The 22,960-nt window shown below is 40.6% G+C and overlaps 1 protein-coding gene across 1 annotated transcript in view; it reads right to left on the reverse strand.

Moving 5' to 3' along the window:
- Positions 1 to 410: 410 nt before the first annotated feature.
- The window catches only part of LOC143939294 (uncharacterized), a 29,668-nt gene continuing 7,118 nt past the window's right edge, over positions 411 to 22,960 (reverse strand). Inside the window, exons 3-13 of the mRNA XM_077460956.1 lie at positions 22,025 to 22,162; positions 19,987 to 20,116; positions 16,922 to 17,384; positions 13,522 to 13,663; positions 10,940 to 11,098; positions 10,162 to 10,214; positions 9,047 to 9,222; positions 6,441 to 6,832; positions 4,917 to 5,013; positions 2,608 to 2,800; positions 411 to 993 (exon numbers count right to left, since the gene is read on the reverse strand). Coding sequence (XP_077317082.1) covers positions 842 to 993; positions 2,608 to 2,800; positions 4,917 to 5,013; positions 6,441 to 6,832; positions 9,047 to 9,222; positions 10,162 to 10,214; positions 10,940 to 11,098; positions 13,522 to 13,663; positions 16,922 to 17,384; positions 19,987 to 20,116; positions 22,025 to 22,162 — 2,095 coding nt within the window. The 3' untranslated portion in view covers positions 411 to 841. The remainder of the gene's footprint in view (positions 994 to 2,607; positions 2,801 to 4,916; positions 5,014 to 6,440; positions 6,833 to 9,046; positions 9,223 to 10,161; positions 10,215 to 10,939; positions 11,099 to 13,521; positions 13,664 to 16,921; positions 17,385 to 19,986; positions 20,117 to 22,024; positions 22,163 to 22,960) is intronic.

Here is a 22,960-nt window from a genome sequence, read left to right on the forward strand (position 1 = left end):
AGTAGGGAAAGCAATCTAAGGTCCAATGATGCTTAACCCTTACCGCGTAAAACCACCTATAGTTTAAAATAGAAATGCAAGACAAAATTATTGTATATATATATATATATATATATATATATATATATATATATACATACATACATACACACAGTATATACTCTATTTTCCTAAAAGTGATCACATGACCTCTGTTCTCAGCTGCATAAAGGACTAAAGGAGAGGTGGAGGTGAAAACTAAGTCTTGGCCATTGCAGGATAGACAGGTTGTGCTGCCAACACAGCCAGAAAACTGACCATACTAGGATAGATGTGCTTCCCATGCCTAGCATATTCAGTTTGAAATAGGAATGCAGGGGGACTGGCAGGATCACAATTCAAAGGAAGCAATTCAACAGAGAACAGGATACTTCTTTAAATAATAAAGTTTTATTAGTTTTCAAGCACACAAGTATATACATTGAAAAAGAAAAATTCCAAAAATATAACTACAAAGATCAAATGTCAGATTCATTCTATGGCGGCCTGGGGCTATGAAAACGATTATACATAGAGAACCGAAAAGTAAAAAAAAAGGAGAAGGTATAGTTGTTAAGTGAACCCCAAAATATGGAAAATAGAAAGGAGAAGTGACCAGCTTCATTTGAAAAAGTGTGTTGCAGAGTTCTCCGTAAGGGTCTTGGATGGTAGACATCAGAACAGAATCGTTTTTAACACAAGCACATGGTACAAGAAACACATATCATAAATAAGAAATGTAGGAGTGACATCCACTTTAATACCAAATAAATTATCTATAATTCACACGTATTGTAGTAAAGTTCCTTTTTGCTCCAAGAGATCAGAAATCTTGTGTATTAAGCCTCTGGTATCCGGCTGCTCTGGCTCTCTTCATGTAGATATTTAATGTTATGGAGATCAGCGCCACAGTAACCATTCCTGATAATGCAATCAGCAGTGTAGTTCCATTTCTCGAGGAGGTTTTCTCTACACCTGTGGACGGAACAGAAATGAGAAATTATAGAGAAGAATAAGAGTCATATTTAGCCAAGAAACTAGCAATATGCAAACCACAGTATCCCACAGGAAACGTTTAAAAACCACCCTTCGATGTTCTGTCTATGTAAACAAATCCAACTGGATTCTACAGTTGACGGCATTTTGCAAAATGGACTATTGAAATGCTAGAACACGCCTCCGTTCAGCAAAATCTCTTTTGTCCACCACAACTGTCAACTTCCATATTATTACAGGGTACAGCAGTGATGTGGAGGTCAGCAGGTAAATTCAGTGAGAACCCAGCTCATCAACACTCTCAGAACGTCGGTTTTCCTGCAGAAAATTTCTACTGAATGTGCCAGCATTCTGCTTGCTTTTTCTCCAGGAACGCCTCTTTGCAATAACTTTTCCTAATGACAGGGTCACTTTAAAGCATATCTAACATTCCTAAGAACCTGAACGATTTTGAAGATTGTAAATTTACTTTGTGAAGATCCCCACACATTTATTTACTTGAATTCTGTGACACGTGGGTAGGCACTGCTGTGTCATACATATCACAGAGCCTGCTTTCTCAACTACAGAGGTGCTGAGAGGAGGAGTTTAGGAGGCGGAGTCAATACAGGAAGCACTGCTTGCAGCCAACAAGGTACCATTGGATAAGTAGTCCTTAAAATATTAAAGTAAACAGCCGAGGAGACACTGCAAAGCATGCAGGTAATCTAGGAAATTATGGAAAGAGATGGCCAGCACTCACAACATGAAAGGAGATTTTTCACGTAAGCTTATATTGAATTGTGAAAAATAACTATTGTTTGTACTGGTATTACAATGCTGATGTTATAAAATGAAAGCATATGATGTGAGTGACCAATGGACTCCTTTAATTGATACAAAATCAGGACACAAGTGGAATTAGTGTTGTGTGGTGTCGTAAATACTCAATGGACCATCACCAATAACAAATACATCCATCACAAATGATATGATCTTTGACCCTTTTCACACTGGGGCATTTTTAATGCGTTTTTCAGGTGTTTTAGCGTTAAAAAAGCGCCTGTAAAGTGCTTGAAAGAAGCCTCATCTGCAATCCCAATGTGAAAGCCAGAGGGCTTTCACACTGAGATTCCTTTCACACTGGGGTGCTTTTCAGGCGCTTTAGCTTTAAAAAAAGCGTCTGAAAGAAGCCGCAACTGCAATCCCAATGTAAAAGCCCGAGTGCTTTCACACTGAGGAGCTGCGCTGGCAGGGCATCAAAAAAAGTCCTGCAAGCAGCCCCCCCCCCCGCAGCCATCACAAGGAGGGCCCACCCATCTTGTTGGAATCTTTATCTACGCTATATTGTGGAAAATTCAGTAGGAAACCTAGTATCAACCCAAGATGGTTGGTAACACCAAAAGCTTCAAAGTGGGCTAAATTATGTGCCATCAGTTCTGAAAACTCGCCAATAGTGTCCGCAAGAAATATAAGAAGCCCTTGAATGACCAGACTAGTAGTTAGTAAGTTAGTTAGTATTAGTAAGTTAGACATCACTATTGGGTAGACTGAATTATGATTCAGTGTTATAAATGTATCTTTATATACTTCAATATTTGAGCTTCTTCTCACCTTTGTCAGTCGGAATCTCTCTCTTCATTATTACAGGGCCCTGAGAGATAAAATGCTGCTGCGACTCAGATACTAAAGATCTTCTGTCTCTGTGATTGCTGAAAGCTTCCATTGATTTTGTGATACAGCCCTGGGTGCAACGAGTATTTGTAGCTCCCATCTTACATAAGATAACAGTGCAACTTATATAAACCTAAAAACATACAGCATCATTTTAAACAAAACCTCAGGCAAAAATACCAAGATAAAAATGAACAGCCAATTGAGAGATAACATAAAAACATAAAAACAGCTTTTACAAGATTGAACATTAATTCAGAGATTCCTCTCATACTCCAGCTTTGCTGTACAAGGACTGCAAACCAGGCAGAATCCAGTTATTTGCATTGCTTGCACTCAAAGAAAAAATACATTCAATGTATATCTAAAGCTAACACTTTTTTTAATTGGGATTGAGTAGGAAATGGTTAAAACCACGATCTGAGTTATTGCCATATTTGTGCCATTTGGGGAGATTTCTCTTCACTTCTGGCTCTGGAGACACAATAGGAAATTTCTTCAAAATGAACCTAGTGCACTCCTAGTTGTCCCCAGAACAAGTGTAACTTTTGGAAGATGTCCCTTTTATTCCTGTTCTGTTTTTCCCCAGGACATAAATTGAAAGTAAATCCAGCTAATAGGTGTGCAGGCAGCAATGCAAACCCTACTGGGTTTTAACCTTTCTCTACTCCATTGAAAAAAAAAATCAGTTTGCTGTAGGTACACTTTAAAGACATAAGATGGCCTTCTTCCAGTCTTGCTATTTTTTGTCTGAATCAAGGTGATTTCCAGGATGCAAATGAGCGTGACATCAGAATGGCTAAAATAAGTCTTTAGCCAAGTTGGAATTTCTTTCAGCCAATGGACAATTGTTTTCCTGAATGGTTCCAACAATTATTTTTGAAAACACTAAAAGCAGCATGGGCATAAATGTCTCTGAGCTTTTGCTCAGTAGTTGGATGGCATGTTATAGTCTGATGCCGCATACAAACGATCGGACATTCCGACAACAAAATTCTGGATTTATTGCCGACGGATGTTAGCTCAAACTTGTCTTGCATACACACGTTCGCACAAATTTTGTCGGAAATGCCAAACGTCAAGAACGCGGTGACGTAGAACACTTACGACAAGGCGAAAAAAAAATGAAGTTCAATAGCCAGTGAGGCTCTTCTGCTTGATTCTGAGCATGTGTGGAATTCTGTGCTTCGGAATTGTGTACACACAATCGGAAATTACGACAGATTACAACGGATTTTGTTGTCAGAAAATTTAAGAACCGACACTCAAATTTTGTTGGTCAGAAATTCCAACAAAAAATGTCCAATGGAGCATACACATGGTCTAAATTTCCGACAACAAGCTCACATCGAACATTTGTCATTGGAAATTCCGACCGTGTGTACGCGGCATGATTGCATCTACTTTGGGTTTACCAATATGTAGTCGAGAGCTTACCCGGCTGGATATAATTTGATTTGATTGTTTTGGCTGCCCCTTGTAGCCATAGATGGTCTTTTTTTAAAAGGAGATTGCACAATTAGTATGTATTGCATGTGACTAAGGCCGCGTACACACGCGGGGACTGTTCGCTCAACTTTGTCCGCTGAACAGTGTTTCGGCGGACAGTCCGCTCGTGTGTGGGCTTCAGCGGACAGTTTCAGCGGACAGTCTGACGAACAAAGTTTTTCGGAAATTCCGTAAACACTGCTATGTCCTATACACTGCAATGCAACCTTCGCCGTGTAAATCCTTTCTGAGCATGCGCGGAACTTAGTTTGACGAACAAGCCCACACACGGGCGGACTGTCCGCTCAAACTAAGTTTCAGCGGACAGTCCGCCCGTGTGTAGGCTTGTTCGTCAAACTAAGTTCCGCGCATGCTCAGAAAGGATTTACATGGCGAAGGTTGCATTGCAGTGTATAGGACGTCGTATTTTTCGTCCCGTCGTACGTGCCGTTCACGTCATCGCGCAAGTTTCAGCGGACTGTTCGTTCGTCGTGTGTGGCCAAGTCCGTCCATGCTAATTTTGAGCGGACTGTCCGCTCAAACTGTTTGACGAACAAAGTTGAGCGAACAGTCCCCGCGTGTGTACGCCGCCTTAGAGGAAAAGGATAGCGTATTTTCTTTGAGCTCATTTAAATAAAAGACTGGGAGGGTGATGGGGTACTCATGGTGGAGGAGGGGGGTTATTAAGAGAGATAGGTTACATTTAAAAAATTGTTGATTTGTATATACAGTATATCAATACTCAGCTCCAGTGTACTTACCTCTGGATAATTTCCAATGAATGCAAAAGCCTCCATTGCAAACCTGTACTGTGTTCCCGATCCGGGATAAACCACCACTGTGTTATCCTTTATACACCTGCAACAGCAATAATAGGAGAACTTTAATTCAGCAACCAATTGCCTATAAGTCACTGCATAGGTTCTTAAAATGTGAGTGCAATATTTTGTTATTTCAACATTAAAGAGGTTTTCTACACAATGCCAGTGTGTTCTGTTTAGTTCCCTTATGTTTCCTAGTTAAAGAGTGACTTTTATAGATCTAGAACTCTTCATAGCAATAACTGAGTGACACTTGGCTCATTCAACGTGTGAAAGTGAGCAACACTGTACAAATAGGTATTTTTCTGCCTTCTGTAGAATGACCTGGGCTTAACCCTCTAAACAACTCACCAGACAAACCACTTTTATTTTTTTTACTTAGCTTAGTCCTGGTGGTAAAAAAATAATTTTTGAAGCCTGTCATCTGGGGTCAGGATCTTCATTTGTTAGCGGGGGGGGGGGGGGGGGGTTGACCATCAAATATAAGAAATGACGGATGCGCCATCCAGCTTATAAATGTCTAGAATGTTTTTTTAAATGTAACAGTCAACAAAAGCAAGCCAATATGTTCAGGAGACTACAAATGTCCCCCTTCATCAGACCTGAAAACTGGTAATTCTGAAGTCTCGACCGTTGTGACAGGAAATTTCTATTCCTCATATAGGCCAGCAATTTGTCAGGAACAGAATAGAGATTTCCTGTTGCTATTATCCCTCACAGCAATCCTGACATCAGAGCTACTACTTCCCTGTCCTGATGAAGGGGGACTTTTGTAGCCCTGAAAAACATTGGATCTTTCCTTGTTCACCTCTATGTCTAATAAAAACCATTCTGAATACTTACTATTGGGTTGGAGCTTCCATCCTTTTTTTATCTTTGAGGGTGTCCAAAAGGACCATTGTAAGGCCCCTGTATATATAGGAATCTGCTAGCTAAATTCAGAAATTAATACTAGAGTACCCTACTATAATGTAGGGGGGGGGGGGGTCTGCAGGGCTCATATACCTCTCATATAACCTGCAGAACTATTTTGGAAACTGGAAGGCCAACCAGGGTGACCAGTCTCCTCAACATGAAAAATGAAGGTAGACGGGGGCAGCTTGAATAATTGCCCAAATAATAATGCTGGGATCCTTGCCTCAACTAAAAAAAAATAAACAACTCAAGACAACAGCAAGCACTGTAACCAGTGGCACAAGTTCGAATTATATTTGTTGCCAAGGTGGATATGTAGACAAGATATGCTGTGTCCATACAGATGACTGTACACAGATGTGTGTCTATAGTTTCCCTTTGACAAAGCAACATTTGGACACAATAAATACCTCCAAAGCCTGTACATACATACAACAAAATAATCAGACACTAGTTTCAATGCTGATTATTTTCCCATGATCAAGTTAGCCAGGAAATTTTTAAAACAAAGATGATAAAAACTGATATTTAAGACATAATAAAACATACCCATTTTGGATGATGTCATAGAAGACAGGATCAGATGGATTGTCATGTGGTGTGGCCCTACAAGATTCCACAAATAATTGGACGTTGGACAATGATGAAGAAACCTGAATCTCCATATACAATAGTTGTTTCAGTACGACCTCCAGAGGAGACTGGGTGTCCACATCCACAAATCGACTGTCTGTGAAGAACTGAAACTTGTAGGTGAAATTACCAAAGCCAGCCTCAGAGAACACGTAATCTGACTTATGGGCACGGAATGAAGCCGATACTCTGTTCTTTTTAGGGAAGGAGCAGTTAAAGGGGATAGATATCCCATTTTGTCTTGTGATAATAACGGACGTGTCATAGGAAGTGGCTGTGTTTTTGAACACTATATTTTCTTCTGTTTCCTGGAAAATATAAAAGAAAAATAGGCAATGCCTCAAATACTAACACACAGATATACATACAGCCATGCACATGACTGGCACTTTCTTTCAATTATTTAAAATATTATGTAATGTAATCATTTTCCAAAGGTTTTTGTATGGATTTTAAATGACTTAGTTAGTTTGTGGTATCTCAAGCCATACTAAAGGAGACAATTCCTTGTATCTATCAACATATTATCAGATCATAATATTATCTAGCACAGGGGTGCCCAACCAGTGGCCCGGGGGCCACATGTGACCCGTGGAGCCCTCTGATGTAGCCCCGCGATCTCCTACTCTGGGATGGCGGGTTGGCAAGCCCAGATTGCAGGTTGTCTAACCACCATGCCAGAGCATCAGTGCTGTAAATGAAGCCAGCGGTAGAGGAAGCAAGCAGCTGCGGAGCAGAGCCGCATAAGCCAATGCTTACTGTATAGCACTGGCTCCTGTCATAGGTGGAGTGATACCAAAGGCACTCTGCCTGGGACAGCAAGTTTATTGCTAAAATCACAGTGTATATATGGGCATATCTGTTCTGCATTGGTTACTGGGCTGCTTTTAATTGGATCTGCAGGTGTAGCACAGTGTATCTGCGGCTTACCTGCACTGGGCCATAGACTTCTGGTTTTACCTGTGGGTTTGGTGCACTTTCAGAAAGTGCACCACACCTGCAGGATATGGTAGAATTCTATGGCAAAATACAGCTAACCTGCAGAAAAGCCAAAGGTGCGGGTAGACCGCAGACCATCAGTGTAAAAGTAGCCTTAGGCCCCTTTAACATGATCTGTCTGAGCCAATCAGACCCTCCATTCACCTCTAGGGAATGGCAGATGTAAACAGACTTGTGTCCGTTTACACCTGCCTCCTTCTAATCCAATCTGCTAAAAAAACGGAAAGTAGATCTGTCCCCTTCCATTTGATCGCATGAGAGGACCCATAGAGTAGAGTGGGCTGTGTCTGTGTCCGCTTTGCACGCCTTGGACGCAGAACTGTCATCTGCTCCTTGTGGCGACTGGTTACTAAATCGCTTAAGTGGCCCTCACTCTTCAAAAGGTGATACCAACGGTCACTTGCTGATTCTCCATATACATTATATGGGGAATAAAACATGGACTAAATGACACTACTGTCAAAAATAAGTTACATCATGATGTGATGGAGTTTAGATTTCAGTTGAAAAATCTAGGGTTCCCAAACTTTTTGAGAAACCAGCTGAAACCCAGTGAATTTCAAATGAAATTGAGAAATATTGAGTTTTGGGTAAATGATGGCCTTTAAAGGAAATCTGTAGTGAGCAAAACGTTACTCATCTAGCTAGTAGATGGTAGATACTATAGATGTCTATGGTACAGAATCCTCAGAGTGTTACAAAATGTCGTGAGTATGGTGAGAGTAGTTCCACTAACAACAGTGGAAGGGGCCTGAATGACTTCAGACACAGTCATGTGGAGGCTTTGGGACCTTTGGTCATTTACATATGACTTTGGGAAGCTCTTGCGGAACTGTTATTTGGCTAATTTGGACAAGTAAGGTATGATCTAGCTCCTGAAAGTAGAAGTAAACCTGACCGTATCACCATTTTATTTTCTAAACCACTATATATGAGAAAAAAAAATAAAACTTTTATTTTTCTAAAGTAAAATTCTTGTTTCTCTCAGTGATGCTATCTCCTGCACTCACTTTGCAGCTACTTTCTTCCCACATGGGCTCCATTATTGACTGCATGACATTTCTCAGTTTGTGTGTTGAAACGGCCATTAATAATCATCATCAAAAGCCCATTTGACAATGCAAGAGCACACTTGGAGGACAGGAATAGACTGTTAGACTATAACAGGAAGTGTCTGAACAAGGACCTTCATGTCAGGATTACCGAATGTTATTTGAATATAAATCTTCAGGTTTAAAACCATTTGAAATGATTTCTAATATAACATTAACGTGAAATTATACACGGTATGAGATTTTAGTAACTGGGTTAACATATGCTTTAAGCTGCATACTATGACCACTTTATCTTATTTGAACATGTTTTTATTTGGTATAGGTACCATTCTGATAAAATAAATCTGAAAACCACTTCTACAAGTAACGTGTGCCAAAAGCTAAAATGTGAAGTTTGCCTTCAGCTCCAAGCAAAGGTGAAACATAGAAAGTACTGTCCTACTAAGCAGAATGACTCCTTCACATTACCTCAATCTCTGTCCCACAGGAGTTGTATCCAGCACTTGCTATAAGGTGAGTGCTGTTGGAGCTAACCAGACATGCAGGATCATTCAGGTGGAACTGGGTGTTATTAAATTGAGCATCTGCTGACTTAGCAACGATCAAAGTCATGGTGTTCTCATGGCATATTAAGGTGGTGTCAACTGGGTAGGAAAAAATAAAGTGTTAAAAAAATGCTACAAGCTCATTCCGATAAATGTTCTGCATTATTGATCCAAAGGGTTTTCATGAAGAGCAACATAAGAATAAATTGTGTCACAAATAAAATAAAACAAAGTAAATTTGGAGCCCTCTGGGAGAGCTTTAAAAATAACAAGTAAAAGTCTTTATATTATTCTGAATCTTTGAATGAAATTCAAATGAATTGTCAAAAAACTGTGGTCTTACCGATTTAATACATTTTTATTTTTCAAAGTTTTTTCTAATGTTTTCATGAAATACAAATGTTTGCATTAAGTTTTAGATACTATGCAAGTCACTTAGTTGATCTTGCTAGTTTGTTTGTTCTTTCTGCCCAGGTAAATAATATTTGGGTTTTAAAATTTGAATTGCTATATTCCTATTTTTAAAATTGTATATTTATTTTATGAGCAATAAGATCAAGAATAATGTCGAGTCCGTAGAAGAAAACGGGTTAAAGTTTGGGATGGAGGGTAACTCCACATTGGTCATTTTAGTCTATTGAATTGTATTGTTTCCCTCCCAATCAGAGAATTTGTTTGCTGCCTAGAATGCTAGAAAGTTTGGCATTAATCAGAACCAAATTGAACTTTTTTATTTTTATTTTTACAAATTCTAAAGAGATCATGGTCTTTTCCCAGCTTTTGGTATAGTTTTTCTTAAAGCCAAAAATATATATGAGATAATTTGTTGAATGTGTAGTGGGATTAATAAACTTAGTATGTTTATTGAATAATGTCTTTATTGAGCATTTGAGAATGTTTATCTGGGTCAGTGAATTTATTAAGGAAAACATATCTATCCTTAAAGATAAAGCTCACAACACAAGACAATCATAATAACTAAAATGGGCAGATTACATTTTCTGTTGCAACTATATATTAAATAGTAGAAGACAATACCCAATTCTGAGGGTCCAACCACTAAAACAATACACCGCATTTCTGAATGGTACCTGTAAGAAAAAAGACAAAGATACAAAATAAAAGTTGATTAGGTGGTCAGCTGCACCATGCATGACCTAAGAGACATAGGAGGCACTACATATTTGGGAATTTCTCATTCCCATCCCACTGAATGACACTCCTCTACACTGCAACTCATTTTATCATTATATCCTAAGACAACTTTAAGTTTTGGGTAAAGTAGGGTATGGTTAGATCCCAAGTTAGGTGTATTTTTCTGCTGTCAGTATCTCACTGGAGAGATGTCCTTTACCTTTATATGACAAATGATAGCACGCCAATATAGTGTTTCCGCAAGATCTGTATTGTGTACTTCTAATAAGCATAATACATATAGATACACCTACTCCAATCATCAGTCATCATAAGCATTGGTGGAGGAATCTTCCTGCTGTGCCTTTGTATTGCGACAAGGGGGGGCGGCTGTTTGAGATTGGAAGTAGGGTAGATCGACTTCTGTGCAACCACCCTGCCCATACATGGATTGAAATTTGCCTGGTGCCTGCTGAACTGGCCGAATTTCTATCCATGTATGGCCAACTTTAGGGCCACAAAAAAAAGCCAATTAGTGTAAGCAGTACATAATGAATAGTGAATAGAGGGGCAGGAAGGTACAATAATTAGACTATCTGCAGTTAAGACGATCCAAAAAAAAAATGCAATGCATAGATAAAACACTATAAAATAACTGGAATTTCGGTAGCACCATACTGACCAATTTGAAGTTTCTGCCACAAAGCAAACAGGAACGTGTTCGTCTATATTATCCTCCGTTGGTGTCCATTCCACAACCATAGTCCTTATATCAGATAGTGATGCAGATGTAAATGACTTGGTCATGCCAGGAAGCCCACTGACTTTGAAGTCTGCAATTCTTTAAATAAGAAAAATGCAACATTTACCACTCACCAAACAAACAAACAGAGGTATTATAAAGTGTATTAAAGTTTTCCTTTTGAAAGTTCGCTAGATCATCCATGCAAATAAAACAGATTTGCTACCATGTCTTATTTCCCTTTTTTCTCTCCTTTCATCAATGGTATTTCTATATATTTTAAAGACTCATGCCTCGTTCACACAATGAGATTATCAGACGAATGACCATCCATTTTTTTGTAGCACGCTAGTCTCATATTGAAAACGAAGAGGTAACCAGTGGTAGCCGGTGTTTTTTTTTTGGGGGGGACGGCAGACAACAACCCCCTGGGCCGCTGGTGGAGCGGCACTAGCACAACTACCAACTACCCCCCGTGGCGTGGCATGGCACACTAACATCCCCACCACCTGCTGTCCTTACCCTGGATGTGAGCAGTGAGCGCATCTGTTGGAGCTGCTGGTCCTGATGTGAAATCCTACTCAGGTGTGGACCCTCCTTTCTCTTTTCCTTTTTTCTATTGTTTCTCTTACTTTTTCTTATTATCCTTCTTTCTCTTTTTCGTATAATTCCTAGTAGCTTTCCTTTACTATGTTCTCTATGTTTAAGGACACCATGTGGCTCCAATGTGTTGAGTTATTCACCTTAAGGTCATCACAGAGGACAACGGGCACTCTTTACGTCTAAAAGAGAATTCATCTCCAAATATAGAAAGGTTTCTTCACAGTAAGAGCTGTGAAAATGTGGAATAGACTCCCTCAAGAGGAGGTTCCGGCCAACTCGGTATATTGATTTAAAAAAGACCTGAATTATTTGCTAAATGCACATAATATAACTGGATACTAATATTTCTAGGTAAAGTTTATCCAGGGAATATGTAATTGCCTCTCGGTGGGATCAGGAGGGAATTTTTTCCCCTGCTGTAGCAAATTGGAGCATGCTCTGCTGGGGTTTTTCTCCTTGCTCTGGATAAACTGTGGTTATAGGATTGTGTATATGGGATTGTATGTTTTTTTTTTGGTTGAACTAGATGGACTTGTGTCTTTCTTTAACCTGAGTAACTATGTAACTTGATTATCAGCATCTACATTTCATAGCCTGTGTATTGGTAGTATCTGCTCATATGTGATAGTTTTTGTCTTTTTTTTTTTGTCTCATTACTTCAGTTGTTTTAATTGCTATATAACTGCCTTGTTGTCAATTATACTACCACCATGTTAATTCATCTATGTGCTATACTACTTATGGCTATGCAAGCCTTTTTCTCCAGTGATGTTTTGTGTTCTTTTTTTTTTTTTTACAATTAAAAATATTTTCACCCCTAACCCTAGGTTCACACCTATGCGTTTTGTTGTGCATTTTGTAGTTTGCAGAAACGCACTACAGTCCATTTAACATAGTTTCCTATGGTACAGGTTCACAGCTATGCGTTTTGCGGCTGGTACATTTTTGGAAAGGGTTAGGGACTTTTTTTCCAGGTTTTGCATGTAATAGACTTTCCTTGGAATCACAACAGAAACGCAGGTGTGTTTGAGATGCAATTTTTGATGTGTTTTGTGTTTCCCAGTTTTTATTTTTCAGTGCAAAACACTGTATACAGCCGGCCGCCACATTCTTAACAACCAATAAGTCATCAGCTGTCAGCGGGTTTCCCTGCTGAAAATTGAATGTACAAAAAAAATTGCAAAAATAACAGTGTGGGGTTCCCCCCATGTCCATACCAGGCCCTTCAGGTCTAGTATGGATTTGGAGGGAATTCCCCCAACACTAAAATGTTTTTAAAAAATGGAGTGGGGTCCCCCCCAAAATCCATACCAGACCCCTGCCCTCATCAACATGGGGGCAAGAAGCTTTGGGGTGGGGTGGACACAGCGCCTACCTCCTCATGTTGATTGCATGCGGCCTGGTATGGTTCAGGAGGGAGGGGTGCTTGCTCGTCCCCTCCCTTTCCTGTCCTACCAGGCCGCAGGCTCAGATAAGGGTCTGGTATTAATTTTGGGGGGCCCCACGCCATTTAAAAAAAAAATATTGGCGTGGAGGGTTCCCTCCGAATCCATACTAGACCCGAAGATATGGCCATTTTTGGGGAGATTTTTTACATTTAGCTTTCTGCAGGGAAGCCCGCTGAAGGCTGATGACTGATTAGTTGTTAAGGACGCGGAGGCCGGCTTACCGGTCCCCTCCTTAGCATCCAGCTATATACAGTGTGTTTACAGTGCATTTAAAGAGAAAAAAACATAAGCTGCGATATGCATGAAAACTGCATGCAAAAACGCATAAAAAACATGAGTTTAAAAATGCAAAATGCACTGCAAAACATGCCTGAAAAACGCATCAAGCGCAGCCGCATTGATGTGAACCCAGACTTAATGTTGGATTACCCATTTATGACAAGTCCTGGATACGTCTGTTGTGTGATTTACCTTTCATATGCTGCTTGCGCAGTAAGGTGGAGTTGAAACTTTTTCCCAGCATTGATCTGCAGTATTGTTCCATGACTGGGAGTTGGAGAAAGAAATATTGGTCTGTAGTGGCCAAATGTGCAGGATGGAGCTGGACTAGTGGCTGCAGGATTAAAAACATGTTATTGTTAATAATGGAAGAAAGATTTGGAGTTAAAGTAATTTCACAAAACTAAGGATCAACATAATAATAATATTCAACATTCCATATCTGACAACAGATGAAGAACAGGCTGTGTCTTCTGGCATATTTGACTAGGAAAGATGATGAGAACCTCTGTTGAGCTAAAAGTCTATCGCATGGCTTGGAATTTTTCAGTAAGTAGCCTATTGTTCCACCTAATGTCATTTTAATAAAGAGAAAAGAAAGGCCTAGTAACTTAAAATGCTGGAAATGGTTCACGGTAGCTTATATATTATTGTATAACAGTTCATATTAACCACTTGACCTTCGGAAGATTTACACCCCTTCATGACCGGGCCATTTTTTTCCACTATGCCACTGCGTTATTTTAACTGACAATTGCATGTTCGTGCAATGCTGACCTTTTTCCCCACAAATACTGCTTTCTTTTGGTTGTAATTGATCACCTCTGCGTTTTTTTTTTTGCATTATGAACAAAAAAAGATTGACAATGTTGAAAAAAAAATCCAATATTTTTTACTCTATAAAACATATCCAACAAAAAAATGTATTTCTTCATAAATTTAGGCCAATATGTATTCTGCTACATGTTTTTGGTAAAAAAAATCCCAACAAGCGTATATATTGATTGGTTTGCGTCTATGGGATATTCTTATTTATTTGTATATATATATTTTTTACTAGTAATGGCAGTGATCACTGACTTATAGTGGGACTGCGACACTTTGCGGCGGACATTCTGACACTTTTGACACTTTTTGGGGACCAGTGACACTAATACGTTGATCAGTGCTAAAAATATGCACTGTCACTGTACTAATAACACTGGCTGGGAAGGTGTTAACATCAGGGCCGATCAAAGGGTTAACTGTGTGCCTAACTAGTGTTTTACTATACTGTGTGAGGTGCTTTTAGTAGGGGAAGAGATGGAATTTATTCCCTGCTCTGCAGGGACACAAATTCCACCCCTTCTCTCTTGTCAGAACGGCAATCTGCCTTGTGTACATAATCGCCATTCTGCTTCTTTGCCTGAAGATCTGCGGGTGCTAGTGGACATCGAATCTGTGGTACCCGTCAATCGGCTCCTGCTGTAGCCACCGGTGGCACATATGCTCGCCCCCTACCCAGAAGAGTCGGATCATGTATATAGAGGTGCTGCCCTTCAGCAGTTAAACTGCTATAACCATAAGGCAGAACTTAAGTGGTTAAGAAAAATAAATAAATAAAAAAGCCTACCAACTGAAAATGCTGGTAATGGCTCACTTTAACTTGTATAATAGTTAATTTAACAGCTCTTAGGGACCTAAAAATGTAGGTTAGGCAAAGGAGGTGGACCTTTCAACCATTCGCCCGTCCACCATTCATGGAATGCGTGTCTTGCACACAGTTGTGGCGCAGCCCCATAGACTTGCATGGCAAATGAAACATTCTGTTTCATTTTTGCTGCAAAATTGAGCATTGCCACCACAGCCATGTCAGTCACCAGGTGGGCGGTCAGGGGGTGGTAAAACCACAGCTCCACTGAATGGATTTACATCCCTTGGTCAATTATGTGAACAAGGCCTCAGAGTCGTATTACCCTCACATTTTTAGGGTTTTCCTCTCAATCCCTGTTAAATTCGGGCACAGGGTTTTCACCCTTTCATACCCTTTATAAAACAAACAAAAAAGAGTTTTGGCTATACATAGGCCAGGTAGGTTCACATCTATCTGTAGCTGCGTTTTTCCATTTTTAGTGCATTTTTTTTACATGCGTTATAGCATGTTTGCATGCATTTTCAGTGTTCTGTTGGCCACCACAGCACAAAAGATTGCACAGAAAAACATATATTCTTCGTGTTTTAAACTGCAGCAGAAATCAGAAAAGCCTTATTGCATGACATTATTGGTTATAACACATGCGTTATTTTGTGTTACAACAGTGGTGGCTGGTGATCTCATTTTTGGGTGGAGGGCGCAAACCAACCACCCGACCCCCCCCGTTTGTTCAGGCAAACCCAAACCCCCTCCCTGTCGCTTGCCAGTCTGTCTGCCAATCAGCCTTACCCATCCAGGTCTTGGGCAGCTTCCCACTGTGTCTCCTCCTCGGCACCTCCCCCTCTTTGCGCCTGTCCAATACGGTCGCTTCTCCTCTTGGCCAATCGGGGCTTAAGACCTGCTTCCTGATTGACCAGAAGGAGAATCAGGAAGACAATAGTGAATATTAATTTGCTATTGTCACACAACTGGGTGGGCTCAAGGCGCAGTACACTGCACCCCGAGCCAACCATTGTTTGAAGCCAAACAGAGCCTCAGGCTCTAATCATGTGCTTAAAAAAAAAACCCCCATTGAAATCCAGTGCCCTGCATGTAGATTAGGGCGTGGGCCCATGGATTAGGGGGGCAGCACCCCTGCGCCCCTAATAAGCGGCCACCACTGAATTACAACACACAATAAAATACAAAAGCGCGAGCGGAGCCATACACTCTAACTGCATCACTCAGAGGACTGATGAAAAAGGGAAGGCACGCTGCAGTTCAGAAAAAAGCAAAGTGTCCCTCTGGTCCAGATATACTCTTGGGCTAAGGCTGTACTGCTTTCATGGTTGCTCTATATCAGCCATCTCCAAACTGTGACCCTTTTCTTGCTTTTATCTTGTCCTGGGGTAACTATTCCATCCACTGACACCAACAATGGGGCATATTTCCTGTCACTGACACCAACAATGGGGCATTATTCATTGCACTGACACCTTCAAAAATGCCCAATTCCTCCCACTGACACCAGCAATGGGGCACCATTCCTTCCATTAACTCCAGCGATGGGACATAATTCCTTTTCATTGATACCAATGATGCCCCACTATTCCTCCCACTGACTCCAACAATGCAGCACTATTTCTGACACCGACAAAAGGACACATTCTTTCCGCTGACACCAACAATGGGGCAGAATACCTTCCATTGACACCAAGGATGAGGATGGGCTTTATTCCTCCAACTGTCGCCAGAAATGGGGCACAAGTCTTACCACCGACACCAATGATAGGAACCATTTACGCTCATTTGGACACCAGGACATTTTCTACTCCCACTGGCCCTAGTCCGGCCCCCCTGAAGTCTGAAAGACAATGAACTGGCCCTTTGTTTTGAACGATTGGAGACCCCTGCTCAATATAATGCTGGTGAATTTCAGTCTATGTTACAAAATATCTTAATAATTGTCTCCTAACTTACCTTCCACCATAAACTGCAGAGGGATTCTACTCAAGGGGTTTGTATAGTCTGGCGCAGCACTGGCTAAATGCAATGTAGAAGCTTTATCTGAGATGGTGACGGTCTCTGATAAAATGTTCTCCTGAACATGAGTTGTCGCCTGAACATGAGTGGTTTCCACAGAATGTTCTACAGATATAGTGCCTACATCTGTTTGTGCATTGGGATGACTTTCCTCTGTTACATCGTCATAAAGATCATCAGTAGCTATCACTGGATCATCAGTTGTAGGACCCCAGTAGCGCTTCTTTTCTGAGTCGCTTGGTGCCTCTCGGATCTTGCGATGGTAAGGACTATTTTTGAAGACCGTTGTTCGGTCATAGTAGGTAAGATTAATGTTTTTGTTGGGGAAATCTTCCACAACCAATTCCAACACATAGGCGCCTGTACGAATCCCTGATGGAAAAGATATAATACAGCGGCTCTAGAACAAAAGTGAAAAAAGATTATTAGTTAGGAAAGTAATTCTTATTTGCTACTTCGGTTTTCTTCTTCTAAATCAGTTTGTTCTATTTTTTGACTGCATAAAACAACAATCTTTTGGAGTTTCATACCAACGTCTATTATTTAACTTGTAGTGTGTCTAATCTTATCCAGTCCCATTCCTTATTTTATTGAACAAAATGTTTTTTTTTTTATTTCTTTTTTGTTTGTTTTTTGCCTGGTAAATATGTAATATTGCGTTTGAATTTTTATCACTTGTAGCCAACAGATGGTGCGCTAGAAACTGCTTACTCCACATATTCTGCAGTGATGAACTGCTATGCTGTGAATAGCCTGAGTAGCCTGTATATTTAGTTCTCCTGCTATTCAAGTCTATTCAAACCACACAGACATTTACTGAAGCTCATGCACACAGGATGTTTTTGTAGCTGCTTCTAGGGGTGTCTAGTGTTTTGTTTTTTCCTGCCTCTAAACTCCCCTGCATGTTAGCCAATGGGGTTGATTTACTAATAGACTGTGCACTTTGAAAGTGCACTTGCTCAAAAGATTAGTAAATGAGGTAAAGCTTCACTTTGCAAAGAATACCCCATCGCATGCAAGGAAAAAAATAAAAATTTTCTTGCACATGATTGGATGATGGAAGTCAGCGGAGTACATTTGCTAAGTTCTGGAGCAACTGCACAGTCTGTGCCTTTAGTAAATAATACCTTATGTGTCCATGCACACATAGGGGTTGATTTACTAAAGGCAAATAGACTGTTCAGTTGCTCCAAAGCTTAAAGGATCACTAAATACATTTTTTTTTTTAAATAGCAAACATGTTATACTTACCTCCACTGTGCAGCTCGTTTTACCCAGAGTGGCCCCGAACCTGGTCTTCTGGGGTCCCTCCCACAAAGACTCCACACCCTCATGCGAGCTCCCTTGCATGGTGAGGAGTGCTTGCGGGCGCGCTCCTGTGATACAGCCAGCGGCCATAGCCACACACTGTATCACTCGGCCCCGCCCCCTGGCGCGCTGTGTCACTGGATGTGATTGACGGCTGCGCGAGCCAATGGCTGCACAGCTTTCAATCCATCCACTGTAACCAATCAACGGCCAGGCTGAGCGGCGAAGAAGATGTCAGGGGCGAGCGTGGGACTTTCGAGGGGGTCAGGTAAGTAAAATGGGGGGGCTGAGGTCGTCGGTATTGTCGGATGTTTTTTCACCTTAATGCATAGAATGCATTAAGGTAAAAAAACTTTTACCTTTACAACCCCTTTAATAAATGAGGTAAAGCTTCACTTTTCAAAGAATAACCAATCACATGCCAGGAATATATAAAAAAAGAAACAGCATTTTTGCTTGCACATGATTGGATGATGGAACTCTTTTACTAAGCTCTGGAGCAATTGCACTTTGCAAGAAGCACAGTCTATTTGCCTTTAGTAAATCAACCCCATAGACTTTTAGCAGCATTTAGTGGTAGGAGAGTTTAGAGGCAGGAAAAGAAAACCTCTGCCAGTGAGTCCAGGAACAGCAGAGTTTGGGCAGAAAAAAACGATTGACGCTTGTAAACGCGGCTAAACGCGTGTTAATGCTAGGCACATTTAGCACTTGAGTGTGAATTTGTTTCAATGGCAAGAATAATGTATTCTGGCCAGTGGAATTATTAATGCCCAAGTATTTGACGCCTGTAAACGCGTCTGAACACTTTTACTTTTACAGGAATCAGGCGCTTTTTCTTGCAAAATCGTTACTGGCTTCTAGGAGAGTTAAAAAAAAAAAATCTATGTGCATGAAGCCTAAATATCATGGAAGCACCCTGCATCAAATGTGCATTTGTAACATTTGTAAAATAAAGTGTTTAAAAGGTAATAAAACAATGTATAAGAGAGCAATTTTAAAGCGTAACTCCACTTTTTTTGAGAAAAAAACATTCCCCCTTGGGTGATCTATGTACATTGCAAGGATTCTAACAAACTGTGTTGCAGATTCCTTCCTTTTGTTATTCTGAATAAATCCATGTTTTTGTCTATGCCTCTGAGCCAAGTGGGTCTAATAGGCGTGGTTTCATAATGATCAGTCAGCTGTGGCAGCTGCAGGGCACTAATGAGGAAAGCTGCTGGGCCTGCATCCCTTTAGACGTGTACCTATTGGAAATATCTCACCAAAAATGAAATTTCTGTTGCAGGGGATGCCTGAAATCGGACTTGTATCTTAGGCAGACTTCTAGGAAAATTTGTGAGCCAATCACGCAAGCAGGAAATGATGTTTCTGGGGAGTGGTCAGTACACGTTCTGTGTACAGATCAATTCTATGTAGCCACATTGCATTGCATTTATAGAAAATTACAGTGGCTGCAGATTGAAAAGGTCATTTTTAATAACATTAAAATACAATATGACTTGTATCGCTATTGCTGTATGCTATATTATTATTATTTTTTATATGCTATTTCTTTTCCCCACGTAAGTGGAGTTACCCTTTAAATGTTCAAATACCAACATAAAATAACTTTGACTGAAAATCGTTATGGTTTCTCTACAAGTCCATAAATGGAATGATTATAAACTTTTCTTTTGTATTAATTAGAAACTTACTTCATCCACAGAAAAATAAGGTTTACATAATCCACATTCTCCAGAGTTATAGGCATTTCGGCACGTCACATGGTCTCCATCGGGGTCATGGGACAATAAATTTATAGAAGTTGCACAGTTCTGTGGAATTCTTAAAGTAAAAGCAGCATAAGTTAGGTTATTCTACAACAATGTTGGGAAAAGACAAGTGCATTATATTCTTGTATAAAACTGGCTAGACACAGATTTTGATTTGGGAATTTTAATTGTGTATGCCAAAAGCCATGTAACTGTGTAGCAATTTTACTAGAAGCAGATTCTACTTCTGGGTCCATTCCACTTGTTCATTGCTGTAGTGCATGATAAAATGCGTGTTACAATGATGCAAGGCAATGCACCTGTTCTGTGTTCAACGGGTTACGGTGCTATTCATTGTGCACACGTTCTACAGTAGAGCACAACATACTGCAGAATGCCACAATCCAATATACACTAAAACCTCCGATGCTTGCTTACCTCAGTGGTACATGCATGGTCTGCTACAATGATTGCTATCTCTCTGAAATAAAATCCTCTTCAGTACTGCTTGTGTCTGGCATGTCACCTGTATAGGGCCTTACACCATGTGTCTCCAGCCTCAGGGCATGCACCTAAGCAAGTCTATACCAAACTGATAGGCTCTTCTGAGCAAGTAAATCTCCAACACTTTATGGTAGTGTCAAAGCCTGGCTGCATCCTACCGCCTCAATACATTCCTATTGGCACATCGCTATGATGGGCTGCCTCACTGGCCAATAGCAGTGTGTGTAAAGTGGAAAAGGATGGGTATGTTTCAACCCTACGACAGATTTTTGAGTTTTGTGAAGTGAGGGGGTTGGAAGTTACTGCAGGTATGTTGAAGCACCCCAAGAGTCAATCCAAATCATCAGGTACCCCGGGTTCCTAAATCATCTTGGGGTGATGGCTATGCTTAGGATCTTTAATTTATTGTACATGATGTTTGTAAATGTTCTTGTATTTTCCAAGTCATTGTATTTAGTTAGTCACAATCAGGGGCAGACTGACCATTCGGCCACTCGGGCACTGTTTGAGGGCCCTGGGCCATTGGGGGGCCCCATCAGGGTTGCCAGCCTCAGTAAAACCAGGGACAGTATGTAAAAATCTGTGTTTTTTTCTGTCTTTGAAATGTCCCTTACCGACATCCTTTTGGAGTAGGCAGTTACATTTTAAAAAATACATTGTAAAATTAACAAGGGACACCAACATTGTTGTATCTTTGATCTTAAAAACTACGGGATAATGGTGTTGTGGTAACTTGCCCAAATAAAAAAGCATAATAATATTATTCTTGATATCACTTGAAAAAAAAGCCTTTGAAAATTTGTTTGCAATAACTCCATCAGTATCACCAGCAAAACAGCTTCATTATTATCCCATTAAAGAAGAAGAGAATTGTGCGCTGCATTTCGAGATCTCATAATTTGCCGCGTCACAAATGTTAACTCTCCATTATGAACCCTAGTTTACAAGACCGACCGCTTCTGGCTCATCCTTGCTTCTGAGCATGAGTGTTTGTACTTTTGTCCGATGGACTTGTGTACACATGATCGGAAAATCCGACAACACACATTTGTTGGCGGAAAATTTGAGAACATGCTAGGCAACATTTGTTGGTGGAAAGTCCGACAACAATTGTCCGATGGAGCATACACACGGTCGGATTGTCCGCCAACAGCCTGACATCGAACATTTAGAGGGGTTTTTGTTTTGTGTTTGACAGTAGTGCATGGGATGGTACCTACCAGTATTACATGTAGGAACTTATATTGGATTCTAGCCAAGTTTTGATATATAAAAGTTGTCCCTCTTTTTATAATTTCAGAAAGTTGAGAGGTATGTCAGCTACTGTAGCAGGGGAAGAGCCACCCACATTGTTTCAACAATATAACATTCTAATATATAACAATTTTTGGACAAACATAGACGCTGTATTGGCATATACTGTAACCCAGCATTGAGATATTTTGTATATAGGTTTTTGTAAACTGTGGTACTGTACCTTAAAACTTGAATGCTAGCAGTCACAGGAGAGGTGTTGGGCTTCTTGGTATCTGATCTTGTCCCTAAATCCACTGCTGTTATTAGTGACCATGATCCATCAGTATAAACATTAGTTACCCAGCAGCAACTACTCTCCCTGTAAAGATATAAAAGGAGCACTAGTGACTATAAGAAATAATTACAGTATATGTATGTAGCAGTATATGTATTAAAGCGGGAGTCCGCCGGGACTCCGCGTTTTTTTTTTTTTTTTAAAAGCCAGCAGCTACAAATACTGCAGCTGCTGACTTTTAAAATAGTGACACTTACCTGTCCAGCGCACCCGTGATGTCGGCACCCGAAGCCGATCTCTTGATCGTCTTTCGGGTGCTGCCGCCGCCATCTTGGGTATGGGAATCAGGAAATGGAGCCTTTCGGCTTCATTTCCCGGTTCCCTACTGCGCATGCGCGAGTCGCGCTGCGCAATAAGGACGGTCCCCGCTGCCTCTGGGATCTGTGTGTTTCCCAGCAGGCAGCGGGGCACTTGCGGAAAGGGGCGGGCACTTGCGGAAAGGGGCGTAATCTACGCCCCTTTCGCAGAGAGCTATCCCGGAAGTGGGTGCAGATACCTGTACTGTACAGGTATCTGCACCCCCCTCCCCCCTGAAAGGTGCCAATTGTGGCGCCAGAGGGGGGGAGGGTTCCGATGAGCGGAAGGTCCACTTTAGGGTGGACCTCCGCTTTAAGCAGTATTTGGCACTATTGATTAAGGCGAAGAGGTGATTTGAATTAATTATTTTAATTAACTTGTTAATCAATGTTCATCAAGCACACTTTTTCCAGGTAACTAGGGGCTGCAAAGCCTTTACAATTTGGTTGTTTTGTGGAATAGAATTTGTTTGCTGTAATCTCTTTAATTTTAAAAAGATTCACTGAACAACATGTTAAGGATGAG

Source organism: Lithobates pipiens, unplaced genomic scaffold (genome assembly GCF_037356315.1).
Source record: "Lithobates pipiens isolate NorthernLeopardFrog02 unplaced genomic scaffold, aLitPip1_a1.2 Scaffold_10, whole genome shotgun sequence".
In the NCBI taxonomy this organism is placed as follows: Eukaryota; Metazoa; Chordata; class Amphibia; order Anura; family Ranidae; genus Lithobates; species Lithobates pipiens.